Source organism: Acartia tonsa, chromosome 13, assembly GCF_053477335.1.
Source record: "Acartia tonsa isolate MP-2025a chromosome 13, ASM5347733v1, whole genome shotgun sequence".
Taxonomy (NCBI): Eukaryota; Metazoa; Arthropoda; class Copepoda; order Calanoida; family Acartiidae; genus Acartia; species Acartia tonsa.
In genome coordinates this window covers 27,466,531-27,483,856 of record NC_137272.1, presented here as the reverse complement: position 1 = coordinate 27,483,856, position 17,326 = coordinate 27,466,531, and the positions used below count along the sequence as shown (strand labels likewise).

Below are 17,326 nucleotides of genomic sequence, written 5' to 3'. Positions count from 1 at the left end.
CCCCTTTTTAACACAATTTTTTTACGTAGAGACATGGAACTTTTATCCTAAAGGGACTTTGAACGTAAATTTTTCTTATCTTAATATCAAATCTTAACATTATCTCATTCATAATATCTCACAGAGAGAGCAAAAGGCGCTTTTGTTTGCTTAAAAAACGGCTTTTTCCGACGATTTTTATGAGGTAAAGGGAAAGGAAGAAATTTTACGTATTATATAAAATGTGCATTAAATTGCTTTTTTCTCCCATTAAAGCTAAAATTAAACTTTTTCACATAGTTCTTTATTTTTCCTAATGTTTAAGCTGACTTTTAACATAATCCTTGCTTTAAACCAATGTATAGTTACTTAGAAATTGATAAAATAAGTAATATTTTTTATTGAAAACCAAATACAGTGTGTTTTTTTTATGAGAACTTTTTTAAAAGCAATTTACTTATAGTTATCAGAATTTAATGATTAATGGCTTATTTTCTTCGTGTTTTAATGCAATTAATAGAACAACAAAAAATATTTCAGTTTTTATTTTAAAAGTACAGTAAAATCTAAAATTCAAAACCTAGGTGTCAACATCCAAAAATGGTTTTAGCGCATTTTTCTTATGCACAAATATTCAACCTTTTTCAAGAATGGCAGCTGAACACTTCAACGTTGAGATATAGAGCTAAAAATGTATACAGATGTTAAGGATATAAACATTAAATTTCCTGTCAGTATCAAAATAATTTTCCTCACTGTTATTAGCATATTTTATGTAATTTACTTTGACCATCATCATTATACAAAATAAAACAAGGTTTCGTGTTTATTTTCTCCAATAAATCTATTCGTGATTTTTATAAATACACTTTAAATCTACATTCCATTCATGATTTTTTGTGCTTCGCTACTTATGGATGTTGTCATCCTTGTTTGTAATAAGAACCAACATATTTACTTTAGAGCTTGATTGCATATAATGTACCAAATACCCCAAATTTTAGCTGGTTTCATTGATTTAAATTAAGATCAACCAATTTAGTTTGCAGATAAAAGAATAAATTTGTAAACTACCAAAGTAGGAATTTTACAAATAAGAAATTGGAGTATATTAGATAATCTGCCATTGTAGTATCCTTGTACTCAAAGGGTGACCATTATTACTCATGGATGAGAGGATGGATCAATGGGTTGAAAATTCATAATTGGTTATTTTAGACTTCATGGGGAAAACTTTTCTTTTACTATTTGATTTTTTTGGGGTAGAGCACAAGAATGCCGTTATCTGCTCATTATTGTAGGAGACTAAGCTCTCTGAAAATAATAAACTTAATTACTAGCAGACAAAGAAATTCAGAATAGACAAAATATGAAACAAGACAATTTTTTGTTTGAAAATGGGCTTTTAAGTGGGATCAAAATCTTGTCCTATGAAATTTATTTAATATGTACATCATCAGTAATATTTTCTTTAGGTTCAATCTCATATGTAATTGTAAAAATTGTCCCTTGTACTGTCCCTGTATCCGTGGTAATTACTTGATATAAGGTCCGGAAGTGCTCTGTCTTCAACAATTCTAATTGAAATCATCATTCTCCAAGAATCTTAGGGGATAAGACAATGGATGATAAAAATAATGATGAACCAAATTACCCAATCTTTTGATTAAAATTATTGGTTGAAAAGTTTTGGTACTACTTTTTCAGAATTCAATAAAAGTACCCAATCTTTGGGTACCAGAGATGGGTTTTTGAGTCCATTTTTTAGAACTGTCGTCTTCCGTCAATCAATCATTATTATGAAAATGCCTCGTAGGTTATTAGCAGAGTATACAACTTAGAAATGCAAAATTTTAAAATTATTATTTTAGCCATTTGTATAATGTCTAATAAAGCTCTATAAAGATGCATTAATTAAAATACAGCAAAAATGGAGTAAAGATTATTTATTTTCTTCTATAAAAGCCGTACCAACAAAAGCGAAATAATTAAATAAATAGTTGTATACTCTGTTTAAATCCTTCGAGGAATTTTATAATTATGATTGATTGACAAGTCTAAAAAATGTAGAAAAAACGCGGCATTCTGGACTTAAAAACCCATCTCAGTATTGTTTACAGTCCAGAGTTCCATCCTTCCCTGTCATTCAGAGAAATTTCAACAGACTCACGTTTCTATTATATGTATGTAAAAAAATATGATGTCTGTCTGTCTGCTGATCACTGAACCGATTTGGTTCTCCTCTTACAGTATAGCTTCATATAGGTCCAGGAAAGGTTTAAAAATAGTTTGTTGGAGGGTAATTGAGAATTATTTTTCTAATCAGCAAAACAATAATTGGTAGATGCTACTCTATAATTTAATTTGTCTGTCCGTCCTTAACAACATGGGGAAATATCATTTTTCATATTAAAGGTAGACTTGTGAATCTTTTTTGAAGACACTTATTAACCAAGAGCAGTTAGTTAGCATACAACTTACTTCCAAACTATTCTAAAATAATGTGCATTCGTTTGTGTTTAAGTTGTCATTGGCTAATCAGGGAAGCTGTAAGAATTATTAGACTTGGTTAGAGCCCTTTGTAAAGAAAAAAACATTGTAAAGTATCAAATAATCGAAGCCTAATACATTCGAATTCTTGCCGGACGGGTTTTTAAAACAGCAAGAGGGGTGTCAAATTTTCGGACGTTCAAATCACTGTGGACGCCATCTTATCCCAAAGAAGATAAAGTATAGAATAGAATCCAGGTAGAAGATTCTGCCTGGCTAGCCTGAAATGAAATTGGAACATTTGAAAGACAAAAATGGCTATAAGGCTGCTAGTAAATAACATGATTTCAGTAATTATTCAGAAAAAATATTCAAAATAAATTCCTTTTGCAATGATTTACTAAAAGCCTTGTAGCCAAGCTTCCACCTTTCTCTTCCCTATTCACAATGAGTAAAAATGAATTTGATGTGCATTTTAAGCCTTAAAAAATTTAATTATGTAAGAAAATTTACAAAAAATATTGCTCTTGGTATTTATATTATAAAACTAGGTTGCGCTCTTATGTATGTTTTTTCAACAGCTGATTTATACATGATAGCAACTACATCCATACATTAACTTGTGGTAGGGGGGGAGGGAGAGGAAGGGGCAGTACCCATTTAAATGACCCTTGAAAATTACAAATGTGGTCAATTGTACTTACCAAAATTAAAACAACAAATGTTAAGGACTTTTCATCTTTGTCTTAAACGACCAAGCAGCTTTTGCTGTCTTCACTTCTATATGAGGTGTGTATCAGAGAATTAGTCTCTATTATATACATTTGTTTATGGGTAAATAACTACCTTCTGATTACAGAGAATTATAATGATATGTCCCAAAGGCAAGCGTGTTACACTACAATACATAATGTTAAATCATGAAGAACAAAAAAAATTTTAACAGTATATATTAGATTATGATACAAATTAAATTTTTCTAATTTTGTCCAACTAGTTAGTGTGATTTGTACTTTAGCATTATTGTCTTTACTGCGCATGGCAAAGATTCCTTCTAATTTCCCAGAAACTTTTATGGTTTTCACTTCTATTCCTCCTTATTCTATGTCTTATCCTAGTTCACGGTTTTAAATCCATAGGATAATTCTAACATGCCTTACTTAATAATCAGAGCTATCCATTATAGACGTTTAGAAGGACGGATAAACACATCAATAGAAAAGATGTGCTTTTTCTAAATGAGGAAACACATGGATTAAGGGGACATTGGGCTGTTTATTACACTAGTCCTCAAATTCATATGATAACGTTTTCTTATTCGTTGTCTCAACAACTTCGGGGACTTTGAATTTTGGTTGGTTAATTGAGTGTCCAAACGTTTCAACCACTAATTGTAATATACAGAAGGGGTAGTTTTGTGTATTATCATTAGGGATGTACATCAATTTATCGGCCACGTCTTATCCCTTTAGATCCCTGGGGTAAACGTGCTAGTGTGTTGTGTCTGTAATTGTATCTGTTTGTTTACAACACACGCGTGTGTGTTGTGTGTCACAAGGCTTCTCGGAAAAGGATGTGTCATGCGTTTGTCTGTGTGTTTGTTTTTGTGTGTGTGTATGTGTGTATATGTTTGTGTGTAGGAGTGTGGATCTGTGTGTGTGTGTGTGAATGTCTGTCTTGCTTCGGAAAAACCAAATATTTTAAACATAGTTATGTGTAAGTAATTGAAATTTACTCTTTATGTGGTTTCGGCTCTGGGGGCTGTACCTCCTAGAGGGTGAGGGTATACCCCCTATAATATATTTATTTATTGTAGGAGTGGTGGGGGGGGGGGGGGTGCCTGGGTTAATCCACCTCTAAAAACCATTAAAACCTTGAACAACTTACCTGAAAATAGCACTGTGGAACAATATATTCATTACAGCCGTTCGCTGGATCTTAATGGACATAAGTGCATACATATAGATACAACAAACTGATAGTTGTGCCAAGAGTGAGACATCCTGTTACTTTAAATAATACTAATTGCTACGCCCCTAGCCGTTATAGGAAGGGAACCTTACCACTTTGACTTCATATTATAGGAAGGATTTAATAGAAAAATCACGAAACCTTTCAAACCAAAAGGTTTAAAAATCACGAAACCTTTTATTAACTAAAACTCTAGAAAAATTTAGTTCATTGCATGCCATGTTTCATGGTTCAGTTTACACAAAGATTTGTAGTAGCGAAGCTATTCTTAAATTATTCTTGTACGTCTGTTGGATAAAATTCTTTGTTTTAGAGTTGATATACAATCTATTTAGAAATTTATATACAATGTAACTTGATTATAGTGTGAATTTAGTAAGACCAAATGTTGATATGATTAGCAGATAAAGGTTTACTTTCATTTAAGTTTTAAAAAGAAAAAATAAAGAATTTAGGAGCAATAATTTTCTAGGGAGGGTTTTACCCAGGACCAATGAGAAGCTATATAATAAAAGAGAATCATAAAGATTCAGCAGAGAGCGGTAAATCATTTAATTGTTTCATAAATATATTTGTGCCTCGCTTTTAATGGATATAGTCGGTTTTGTTATTTTATTATGCATTATTCAACACAAACAAAGAAAACTAGATAGATAGATAGATAGCTAGCTAGCTAGATAGATAGATTGATTGATAGATAGATAGATTGATAGATAGATAGATAGATAGCTAGCTAGATAGATAGATGTTAGATAGATAGATAGATAGCTAGCTAGATAGATAGATGTTAGATAGATAGATTGATTGATAGATAGATAGACAGGCTGACAGAAAGACTGATAGACACAAAGGCAGAAAGATAGATAGATAGAAAGATAGGTAGACAGACAAGCACGTCTTTAAACTTTTAACATTAGGGTTCAAATTAATAAACAAAACAAAGCAATTTTTAACCAAAAATCCATCGATTAGTACTTTTTACATAGTTAAAAAATCACGAAACCTTTCATCAAAATTTCAAATAATCACACACACATACACACACACACACAGGCATATTAAAAGCTACTCATCTCCAAGCCATTTCCTGTGCCCTCGATATTTTTAAACCATGGGAACTTTGCTGGATGTTATCGACCTTAATTTTCATTATTATCATTATATATAGAACTATATGTATTGAATCATTAGTGGTAATGAGTAATGATAGAAATTAGAACATGAGAATCAACCAACTTTAGAAGATTTTTCTCATTTTACAGAAGATTTTTTAAAGAAAGATATTTTCATATTTGGCAAAATCCTTTAAATTTTTTTATGTTAAGAGTTAGGGTTTCCTAGGGTCTCAAGGGATAAGACAATGGACAATTAATTGATATTCTAGTTTGGAACCAACCAAACAGAATTTAATAAAAGAACCCAAACTTTTTTTAGTCAACGAATAGGATTTCGTGGTTCTAAAACTTTGGGTACCAGTGTAATCAACAGCCCAATGTCCCCTCCCTCCTTTATATTTTTCTAAGACTAGGAAAACCATAACTCCTGGACAAGCCCAGTAAATCATATAGGATTTGATCTAATGACTTTTTCTATTTTGCAATATGTTGATATTTTTTTTAATTAGGTGGGTCAATTCAGTCATGTTTGTCTTAGAAAGAGATGATATCAGGAAATGTTGATACAAATCAGCAGTGTCTAGACTTTTACACCAATAAGTTCTTTTTTATTACTGAAACAAAAATCGTCTCATGGAAAATATAAAAAATGTGCTTTTTATGAGCTAAAACATTCCTCCTAAGTTACAAGGCAGTTATGGCAGGGGCTCAAACCAATAATCTCATGGTCTAATCATAAACAGGGATCTAAAGGGATAAGACAATGAACGATAAATTGATATACATTCCTAATGATATTAACCCCTTCTGTAGGTTACAATTAGTGGTTAAAATCAGGGATAAGGGATAGGAAACCTGGCAATAAATTAGGTCTCGGCCTGGTTTTGAAAGGGATCATGCAACTTTTACCATTTGCCTAATTTAATGACCTTACTGGCGGACGGCTCATATTGGCTACAGCTCTAAACCAATAGTGTTCTGTGATTTGGGCTTGTTTTGTATCAACCAATCACCAATTGGCGAAAATTTTAGAAGCAGACAATTATAGAAAAAATAATGATTTCGTCTGCTACGATAAAATAAATATAAATGGTGTTAGATCACATTAGTTTAATTATTAAATCTGCTTAGAGTTAAACATTAAAAAAGGGCCATATAGAAAAAACAAAAATAAGGGGATTATTTTTTTTGGAAAGAAGGTAGCTACGAATTTTCATTTGGTAGTTTATAAATTAGATGTTGTATTTTGAATTTTAAAAATCTAATACGGAATTGATACAACACCTTTATCCTAATATTTGTACAATACAACACAGTACAGATATATCATTACATTATAGTTTCCAAAGAACTTGATAGAATGTTACCCAAGTGCATATTTGTTTATTTATTTTGAATTTTAATTAGCAATGAAATTTTCAAATAAAATTTTTACTCATTAATAAAAATGCTTAAATAATACAAACTAAAATCTGTCTGAGGGAAACCCAACAATAGCTTTCTGACAGTTCAAATTACCAAAGTAAAAGATAAAAAAATTTTGGGAGAGAAAAAACTTCATTTTAACAAAAGCCATTAATATATAGGTTTATAAAAAGTTATGTTTATTACTTTAAACTAGCTACCTGAATTTGATTCTATACTTTATCTACACACACACACACAGCTTTTTCATTAGCTTTTATAACGAACTACTGCGTCATCCCAAAACTGGTTTATTAGGCTAGAAATAGGCCTAGGCTTGAAATAGGCCTGAAATAATATTTTCCTACGTTTCCCATCCCTTATCCCTGGTTAAAATGTTTGGACACTCTACTTAATTAACCAACCAATCAAAATTCAATTAAGGTTCCCAAAATGTTAAGCCAAAGAAAAATCAAACATTACTATTAAACTTTTGGGACTAGTGTAATAAACAGCCCAATGTCCCCTCCCACCCTGTACCGAAACACTTGAAGTTGACACCATTAATGTAAGTCAATAAAAATGCAACCATACTTTGATTTTTTTTCGTGGGCAGGAAATCCTGTTGTTCACACCAAAACAGGATGGATGGTCATCTAGTAGGCACAGGTCAATATTTCCTTTAGTAACTTCCTTATATATGTACATTTATCTATCTGTCTATTTGCCTATCTATCTATCTATTTCTGGTATATGTACATATTAAAACAGGATGGATGGTCATCTAGTAGGCACAGGTCAATATTTCCTTTAGTAACTTTATGTCCTTTATGTCTATCTATCTATCTATCTATCTACATATCTTTCTATCCTATATTCAGGGATCTTATGGGATAAGACAATCGACAATAAATTTATTTACATCCCTGATTAGGATAAACCAAATTACCCCTTCCGTAGATTTTTTTAATGAAAAGTTTGGACATACTAGATTGGAACCAACTATCAGAATTCAATAAAAGTTGCTAAAGTTTTTGAGTACCAGTATAAGTTAGAGTCCAATGTCCGCTCCCTGCCTGCATATATGTACAAATCAACAGGTCCGCTTCCTGCCTGCATATATGTACAAAGCAACAGGTCAAAACAAAGTGACTCATTTCCTTTACCACATAACTTCCTCTTTCATTTCTATTAATTTCTCTATTTTTTCTCTCTCTTTCTCTCTCTCTCTCTCTTTCTTTCTTTCTCTCTTTCTCTCTCTCTCTCTTTCTCTCCTTCTCTCTCTTTCTCTCTCTCTTTCTTTCTCTCTCTCTCTCTATTTATCTCTCTCTCTCTCTCTATCCTTCCCATTACTTCCTTTTTATTATCTGTTAATTTCTCTTTTCCTCTCTCTCTCTCTCTCTCTACCTATCTCTCTCTTACCCATTACTTCCTTTTCATTTTTTGTTAATTTCTCTTTTCAATTCTCTCTCTCTCTCTCTCTTTCCCTATCTATCTATCTTTCCCTCTTTTTCTTTCTCTCTCTCTCTCTTTCTTTCTCTCTCTCTCTCTTTCTCATCTCTCTCTCTCTCTTTCTCTCTCTCTTCTATCTATCTTTCTCTCCCTCTTTACCAACTTGCTGACTATAATATTTACTTCTGAATTAGGCTATCTAGTAAAAAAAAATGAAAAAAACCTTAACTTTTAACTTAGGTATATAAATTATTGTTGATAAAATTTGCTTTTTTTGAAATTGTGCTGACAAACTAACAAAGAACAATTGTAGAAAATCTTTTTGGGTGTGTCAAATTTAATTTTGATTGTATGTGTCACTCATAGATAAGAAAATATACAGTAATTTAGCAATAACACCTGCCTTACTCCGATATCATATCTTTTTTTTCGAAAATGGAAGTTGTTTTTTCCTGTTTAAAAATCTCCTCCCTCAACTCCAAAATGGCCTAAATCCAACCTATCAAGTCGCCAATTTTTTTTTGAATAAAGAATCTTATTGGTATGCTTATTTTATTTTTATTTTCATGGAGTCTAACATCCCAGAAAAAGGTTTACAATAAATGCAGGACTATTAGAAAGCTTCACTGAAAAAAAGTTTCACCCCTCTTTTTTGTTGTTAAAAAACACTGAACTAAAAAAAGCAATAAATTTGTTTTAAATTGCTTTTTAGCTCAATATAAAGGTTTTTTTTATATTGGAGAAAAAGATAAGTGATTAAATATAAAAAAGGTTTAACGTAAAAAATGACACAACCCAATCTGTCCCGATTTTGTATCACTTTTGAAAAGTGCGATTCCTGTGACGTCATTATATTTCTCCCATATCTTTTGAAGAGATTTTCTTCCCCCCTTCCCTTTTTCTTTCCCAAAACCTCTATGACGTAACTGGAATCGCACTTTTCAAAGTGATACAAAATCGGGACAGATTGGGTTGTGTCGTAAAAAATATTTGGGGAGAGGCTTATTTTTCTTGCATTTCTTAAAGAAATGTTTATCAACTTAAAAAGACAGGCTGATATGCAGAATGACAAACTTTTGTGGAGACCAATGTTTTAAAGGTCCTTTGTCCATACAAATAATGTGAAAAGTATTAAACAAATTTCGGATCATAGAAAGACAACGAAGTAGCGGGTTTCGTCGTACTTTCTCAGTAGCTTTTCTTCTATTTCTAGCCCTTGCGGGGGACTCTAATCTTACGTGGCCCATTTCCTAACCCTGCGGGGCAATCATCAAAGTTAACCTAACCTATCCTAAAATCAACTATCAAAAGCTACTTTGAAACAACGATGAAACCCACTACTTCGTTTTCTTTCCATGATCCGAGATTTTAGTTTATACTTTTTAAAATTTCTCTAATTCGACAATACTACCTTACATAATTGATGTCGATGGCGTATAATGGCATTACGTTAATATGTCAGCCCTGAACACATTTATTAAATGCCATAAAGTCGACATGAACGTTATAATCCTTATAAAGTAACACTTCGTTAGTTTGTCTGTCTTTGTGTGATTTTGTTCCAAAGGTTATCACTTACCACTGAACCGATATGGTTATCATTTACAATATAGCTCCCATGAGTAATATATGGGAAGGTTTGTAATTTTAGGAGAGGGTACTCCCTCCCAAGATAAATGACCCCTCCTAAAAACCTTTTTCTTTTTATAACTGAATTTAAAAACAAGGATGACAACATCCATAAAAGCGAAGCTCTGAAAGGACAAACGGACATTACCACTTGTATAATGACAGAACTGAAGAATCAGAATGCGAATGTATAAGAGTCAAAGCAAAATTTTAAGTAAATTTGTTAAAAAACTGCTTGATACAGGATAATGATTATGGACATACTTACATTTTAGGACTTAATTATAGAGTTGCTTCGCTTATAATATTGTACTTTGTTGTCCCAGGAATCAGTATACCAAAAATCAGACCAATCGGATAATTAGGTCACATACAAATTTGTTGTTAAAGATGTAAAAAAAAATCAACATGTTAAAAATGGACGTACAGACATTCTGGTAATGATTATAGAGTTGTTACGCTTTCTAACTCGTACCTAACTATTACAGGAATAACCATGCAAAATTTGAAATCGATAGGACAATTCTGACATGCCTAAATTAACGAAAAAAGCTATTTACAAAAGTAAAAAAATCAACATGTTTAAAATGGACGTACGGACATTTAGGTAAAGATAATAGAGTTGCTACGTTTTCTAAATCGTACCTAACTACTAAAGGAATCACCATGCAAAATTTGAAATCGATAGGACAATTCTAACATGTCTAAATTAACGAAAAAAGCTATCCGTGACGGACGGACGGACGGACCGACCCTAATTATAGAAAAGCTTAGCTTTTAATAAGGCTAGGCGTTTGGTTACCCCGCCACCGAAAGCTGCTTGATTATTGAATATGCTTCCAGTTTTTCCAGGGTTTATCTATCCCTCTTTCCCTGGAGCTTCAATGTTTGACCAACCAAAATTAATATTGCCTAGCCATGGAAAAAGCAGAGCTAGCAACCCCCTCTTTTATTTTTAATCCCCCCAAAATCATGTTTTCTTTCAGACAATTTTCCCCCCTCTAAAAAATATAAATTTTGCCCAGTAGCAATGGAAAGTATTTTCATAAAACAAATAAAAAAATATTATAAAATAGCAAAAAATATGATTTCAAATTAAAAACTGTCTCACTTATTTAGTTTTTTTTAGATTTAGTATTTAACAGTGATCTTAAGGGATAAGACAGTGGACAATAAATTTATGCACACCCCCAATTATTGTAGACAAACAGGACCCTTTCGAATAAAATTATTTTCGGAGAAGTTTCACCACCCAATCAAAATGTTGATGAATGAAAGAAAATGTTTATAAATGAGAAACCTTACTTAAGATTTATAACATCGGGATATGGAGAAAATTACTATTACTCTAGTGGCTGCGTCCCTTGCATCTAGGAGTTCCCTATGGGTTAGGGTAGGGAAGGGCAGGCTAAAATCATCTTGGGACCAGTGTGAAGCCTCCCTACATTGGAGAACTCAATCGGCAATCATTTAAATCTTAAGCTTCAGACAAAATAATATATATAATAGGATAAGAGCGAAGTATGCTATTTTTTTTTTATTTTATCATTTTTGTATGGATTCTGGTTATATAGTAGTTGAGTAAATCAACTAAAAACCAACGGAGCATAAATAAAATTACTTAATAGTACACAAAGGACCGTGTTTTAGAGATACCTGCCAGATCAAACATTTTTATACATTTATGAGAGATTAATTTGCTAAAGGATTATTTTGACTTAAACTTTTCTGTAATTCAAAACATTATTAAGTAAATTTTAAGCTTTTTAATATCTTAAACACAAAGTTGAACGATATATGAACGTCTATATGCCTGTCCGTCTTTTTAAAGCTTAGGATCTCAAGAACTGATGAGCCGATTGAGCTTTTCTCTTTGGTGAATTATAGCTACTGGTCCTCTGGTGGTTTTAAGCTATTTTCAAAGGGGGTAAGACACCCCTTTTGCCAAAAAATTAGAAATAAAAGAAACTGTTTTATACTGGCAAAAAGGCAAAATTAGTTTAATTTCTAATCTCTTTTTATTTTCTATCTAAATAACTATATCAAAACAATAAACACAAAATTGCTATCTATCTTCATTTGCTATCTAGACAATATCCATCTTCCCCTGCCATTTTCTATCTAAATTTCTATCATTATCAGAGCATTGTATTGTACACACACAGAGAGTTGAGTGCACTACCCCCTTGCTATCTAATTATCTATCTATTCACATTGTCTATCTATCTATCCTGGCTTGCTATATTTTTGTATGGGAAATTTCGTACAGGTGTAACCCCGGGCTATTTAGAATGGATTATATAAAGGAGGGAGAGAGAGAGATATGGAAAATATGAGAAAGGGCAGTGAAAAGAAAGAGTGGGAAAAGGGGAGAGAAACCCTAAGTGAGTCAGATATGAACTGAGTACAGCTGACCTTTGATTGGCTGTGTGCAACCGACCAATGAGAGAATGGGTCCCGATGAGCGGCGGACTTTCTCCAGAGTCCCTCCGTAGGCTTCCCCCTTTTAAGATTTAAAACCTTGGACCCTCCCCCCCATCCAAGTTCTCATCCCGCTTATGCAGTGCAAAGTACGGGTTGGGTCACAAACAAAGCGCGGCAAATTAGCAACACTCAAAACATCTACCAATCTTTATTGGTATTATTATATAAAACAAGGACTTTTGTCATAATTCTCTAAAATGTAAATTTAGGTCTATTTTATCACTTTTGTTTAATGCCATAATATATAAAATATGAAATGAAAATTATTGCAAAACTTAGTTATAACTTATAACTTGGTTAAAAATAAGTAATGTATGTATGTATATTACTTATTTTAAAATATAATTAAATATAATTTGTTTAATAAAATAAAAAAATTCCTAAAAAAGTATTTGCTTTCCCACAAAGTGTCTATCGAGCACTGAACCCCTCCACCTAGTTGAAATAAATTGAAAATCATGGGAGGTTGTAGTTTTCTATGCCAAATTCCTACAGGGGTTCCCATACTTAATATAACCTAACTTAGTCTGACCTAAAGTAATAAACATTAAACAAACAATTTAAAACTCCTCCCCCCCCCCTCTCTTATTTTTAATTTATTTAAAGCAAGAACCTAGTAAAAGTGTCTGACTCTGATTATGAAGTGACAAAAATTAGCCAATGGAAGGCCACTATAAATTTTACCATTAGTCAATTACAGTGTATACTGGCCTCTCATTGGCTAATTTTTTTACGTCATAATCAGAGTCAGATACTTTTACTAGGTTCTTAAAGCAAGAGGGAAATTTGCTTTGAGAGAAAGCATTGGTTTTTTTATATGACTAAATCATGATTTATGTTTAAAATGTCAAAACTCCTAAATTTAATATTTTACTGTTGTAAATCTGCCACCAACCCTCCTGTAATATTAAGTTGCCTATGTTTACTGCCCTACACAGCATATAAACAGACGGGGCGCTCTACACCCCGCCCCTAGTCCCCAGAAGCCTCTTTACACTGCTTTCCCCTTCCCTATGCCCCCAACCTCCCCTTTGATATTAAGCATTGCCTATTTGATATAATATTATATTGCTCAGTTCAACGCAAATGCTGTGGTAGCACACAAAGGAAAAAGAACATCATATTGTTATGACTGTGCCATTCTAGTGCCAATTATTTACTAAAAATATCACTTTTAGTTATATAAAATATACAGAAAAAAACAATTTTGCCTGAAAATTTGTGATTTTATGAAATGACTTTGGAAAGTCCCAACTCTTGGATAAGCGATACAATGAGGTAAATATCAGTTTATTATTTTATTTAAATTTTTACACGATTCACCTCCCATATTCTTTTGATTTAATATAATTGTGTTTTTGCTGCGGCTAAATAGTGCAAAATCAGCTACCAATTACTTTGCCCTTGGCCTCTAGAGGAGGGTTAGGAATATAAAAAATTAGACCAAAAACAACCTTAAAGATGTTCTTAAAGCTTCCCTAAATAAAAAGTACAACCAGTAGTATTTTCCGAGATATTTAGCTTTAGACAAAAAAACATACTACATCATTACATATTAGCGGCTGCACTTCTTCGTATAATTAAGGAAAGTAGGCAAACTTAGATATAAGAATTAAATAGCCTTAAACCATCCAAGGTTCTATGAAAAGAAGAACGCAATCTATTCAGTAGTATAGAAATATTACAAAAAAAACCCTACTGCTTTTTATCATAGGATATTTCATAGATTTCTTTTAATCTTAAAAAATCTCTAAACTTGTAATATATTTCATTTAAACACAAATAACGTCATGAAACAAACAAAAATATCTAAACTTTAAGTTTTTATATCAAAAATTAATTTTAGTAAGTATTTTTAATTTGAATTATTTCATTGAATTAATTACTATTAAATAATAAATAAAGCGATTTTTATGTAATAAAATTTCACTGTCTGTCTGGAGAAAAAAGTTAAAAAATCATTGATGCATGTATTTTTGTTCTTTTCATGAACAATAATTTTTAATTAAAGGTGCAGGGTTCCAGGGTTGGATTTAATACATTTTCCAGTATGGTTTCAAAACTTATTGATATCCGCTGGATTAGAACTGGTTCCTAGCCTTATTGAAAAATCATTTCTCGTATCGTTTTAAAGACATTTTCTCAAGATTAATAAAAAAAACCATGAAATTAGCAGCTGATTGGTAGGCCTGGTCCTTCTAAATTTGATATCTGCGGAAAGCTGTCTATAATGCGATGCAACAAATAACTATTATAACAAAAACTAATAATTTTTTTTTTATTTCAGCCTTGACAACGAGTTTTACAGCCTGCCCAGCATGGGTATGAAAATCGGCGGCTACGGAATCACCAACAGCAGCCTGCTGCCGCCCTACAGCTCTGTTCTAGCCGCCAGTGGCGGCCAAACTTATGCAACACCACCGCAAGAATCCCAACGGCATCAGCTGCGCAAAGTTCCAAGTCTTAGTGACCTGTCTGAGAACAGCAGCAGTGGTGGCACGGATGGTGGCAACAACGATCACTCCTCCAACAGTGTGTACAATGCAAGCAAACAGCACAGGGATGTGCTGGCCACGACCTACGGCACCTGGGACAAGGACAGTGAGAGGCTGGGGGTGCCACGTGATCCCCGCTTTTGGTCCCATGACCACGTGGCACACTGGCTGTCATGGGCCATCCGTGAGTTCTCCCTGCAGGGCCCCCATATTGATACATTTGTTGCCAGCCTGTCTCTCAGTGGTCGCCAGGTATGTGCCATGGACAAAGAGGAATTTATTTCGCGGGCTCCGCCATTTATGGGCGACATCCTGTGGGCGCATCTAGAAATTCTACAAAAAGATGTTGATACCAAAGACAACCTAGACAAATCCGGCAATAATTATGCTACCCTAGAAAATGTTGATACTAATGCCAGAACGTATACACAACTATCCTCCACCCAACAACAAAACAACGTAAATCCGCCGCACCAGTCAACAGTTCCTGAAAACAACAACAATTTCAACCCCAAACAAGAACAGCTGGAACAAACGGCTGTGCCGAGCTTTGATTATGACCGGTTATACGAGCCTTATTCGTTTACAACGCCCCTGATGGGGATGTCCCAACAACAATCGCCTTCAATTTCATCTGGGGATGGGGATAAATCAAGCATATCTCCTCCCCCGCTAGTAGCAAATCCCCACCATAACCGTGTCCCCCCTCTCCCCACCTACTCCCATCACTATAACCTTATGGATCCATATGGTATGTATACCTATGATCAAACCAACTCATGGGCCGTCCCCCAGTTATCCACCAGTGACTACCTGACCCCAATCAGCAGCAACGTGTACCAAATAGTCACCAGCACCCCGTCCTCCAACACCATCATGACCCAATCCGGCGACCAGAAGCCGCTGCCGCTACGCGTACCTGTACCTTCTGAAATGGACATGATGATGCCGCCCGGCGGTGGCCTTAGCCCGTCAGGGCCGTGCTTTACCGGCTCCGGTCCAATTCAGCTGTGGCAGTTCTTGCTGGAGCTGTTGACAGACAAGTCCTGCCAGCACTTTATCGCCTGGACCGGCGACGGCTGGGAGTTCAAGATGATTGACCCCGATGAGGTTGCCAGAAGGTGGGGCAACCGAAAAAACAAACCAAAAATGAATTACGAGAAGCTCTCCAGAGGCCTGAGATATTATTATGACAAAAACATCATCCTGAAAACGGCGGGAAAACGGTACGTGTACAGATTTGTCTGTGACCTACAGGGTCTGCTGGGCTACTCCCCGGATCAAATTCATAGCATGGTTAACCTATCCCCAATCCCTGATTCAAAAATCGAACAGTGAAATTTAATACAGTAATCGAATATTTGTTAAAACAAAAATTTTGCCATTAAAACCTTATATTAACTTAGTGCATTTTTATTGTATCAAAATTATTCCATTATTAAAATTGTAGTCTTTCAAAAATCATTCTTATACTTAATTTCTGGGAGGGAAATGTCATTTGAAGAAAGACTATTATGCCTCTAGCTTTTCTTCCAAATAAAAATAACATTATTTTCTTTGTTGATAATATTTGTATTATTCAATGGTTTGTTTTTAAAAGTTGGAGGCATAATAGAATTTCTCCGGGTGTAATTTACCACTCCTAACTTATTTTACAAACAAAAGCCATTTTATTTTCGACTTTTAGAAAGCCATATTTAATATTTTTGGGCCATACAAAAATACTTAAACAAATTTATGTATCAAAAAGTGTTTAAAGGTCAGACAAATATTTAAAATTAGAAAACTTTTTCATATTTTTGTCTGCTATTTTTTACTTCAAAAAAACTCAATGGCCATACCATTTTTATTATATTGATCTCATAATTTTTAAAAAGGGGTTTGTCAAAAATGGGTTTTAAAAAGGCTTTATTATGTGTCTTTTTGATGCCCTTTTTTGGCCCTAAAAACGAGCATTTTATGATTATTAAAGGTTATTATCTGTGATTATTTTTACAATTTTAAACCTTGTTGTTTTATTATGGATTTTGTCATCCTTGTTTTTATAAAAATTGTACAGAAAAATAAGTTTTTAAAAATATACATTTTACAGTTTGATATTTTTGCTTTTAAATTTTTTATTGTAGCTAATACTCTATAATTAGGGTTTGTAGGTCATCACAACAGTACTTAAATCCTTTATGTAATATTTTAGCGAAGCTACTCTAATTAACCTCTTTTGTGGAGGAAGTGTGATTTTCTCGGCTGCTATTTAAGGTAGACTAATGGAATTTTTGTTGAAGTTTCTAGTGTATGATTCACTTGGTC

The 17,326-nt window shown here is 33.4% G+C and overlaps 1 protein-coding gene across 1 annotated transcript; it reads left to right on the top strand.

Moving 5' to 3' along the window:
- The first annotated feature begins 13,603 nt into the window (after window positions 1–13,603).
- LOC145303733 (protein c-ets-1-A-like) lies at window positions 13,604–17,118 on the top strand. Its single transcript, XM_080145338.1, has 2 exons — window positions 13,604–13,802; window positions 14,812–17,118. Exons 1-2 carry the CDS (start codon window positions 13,759–13,761, stop codon window positions 16,355–16,357), a joined length of 1,590 nt encoding a protein of 529 aa, XP_080001464.1. The 5' UTR covers window positions 13,604–13,758; the 3' UTR covers window positions 16,358–17,118.
- Window positions 17,119–17,326: the final 208 nt, after the last annotated feature.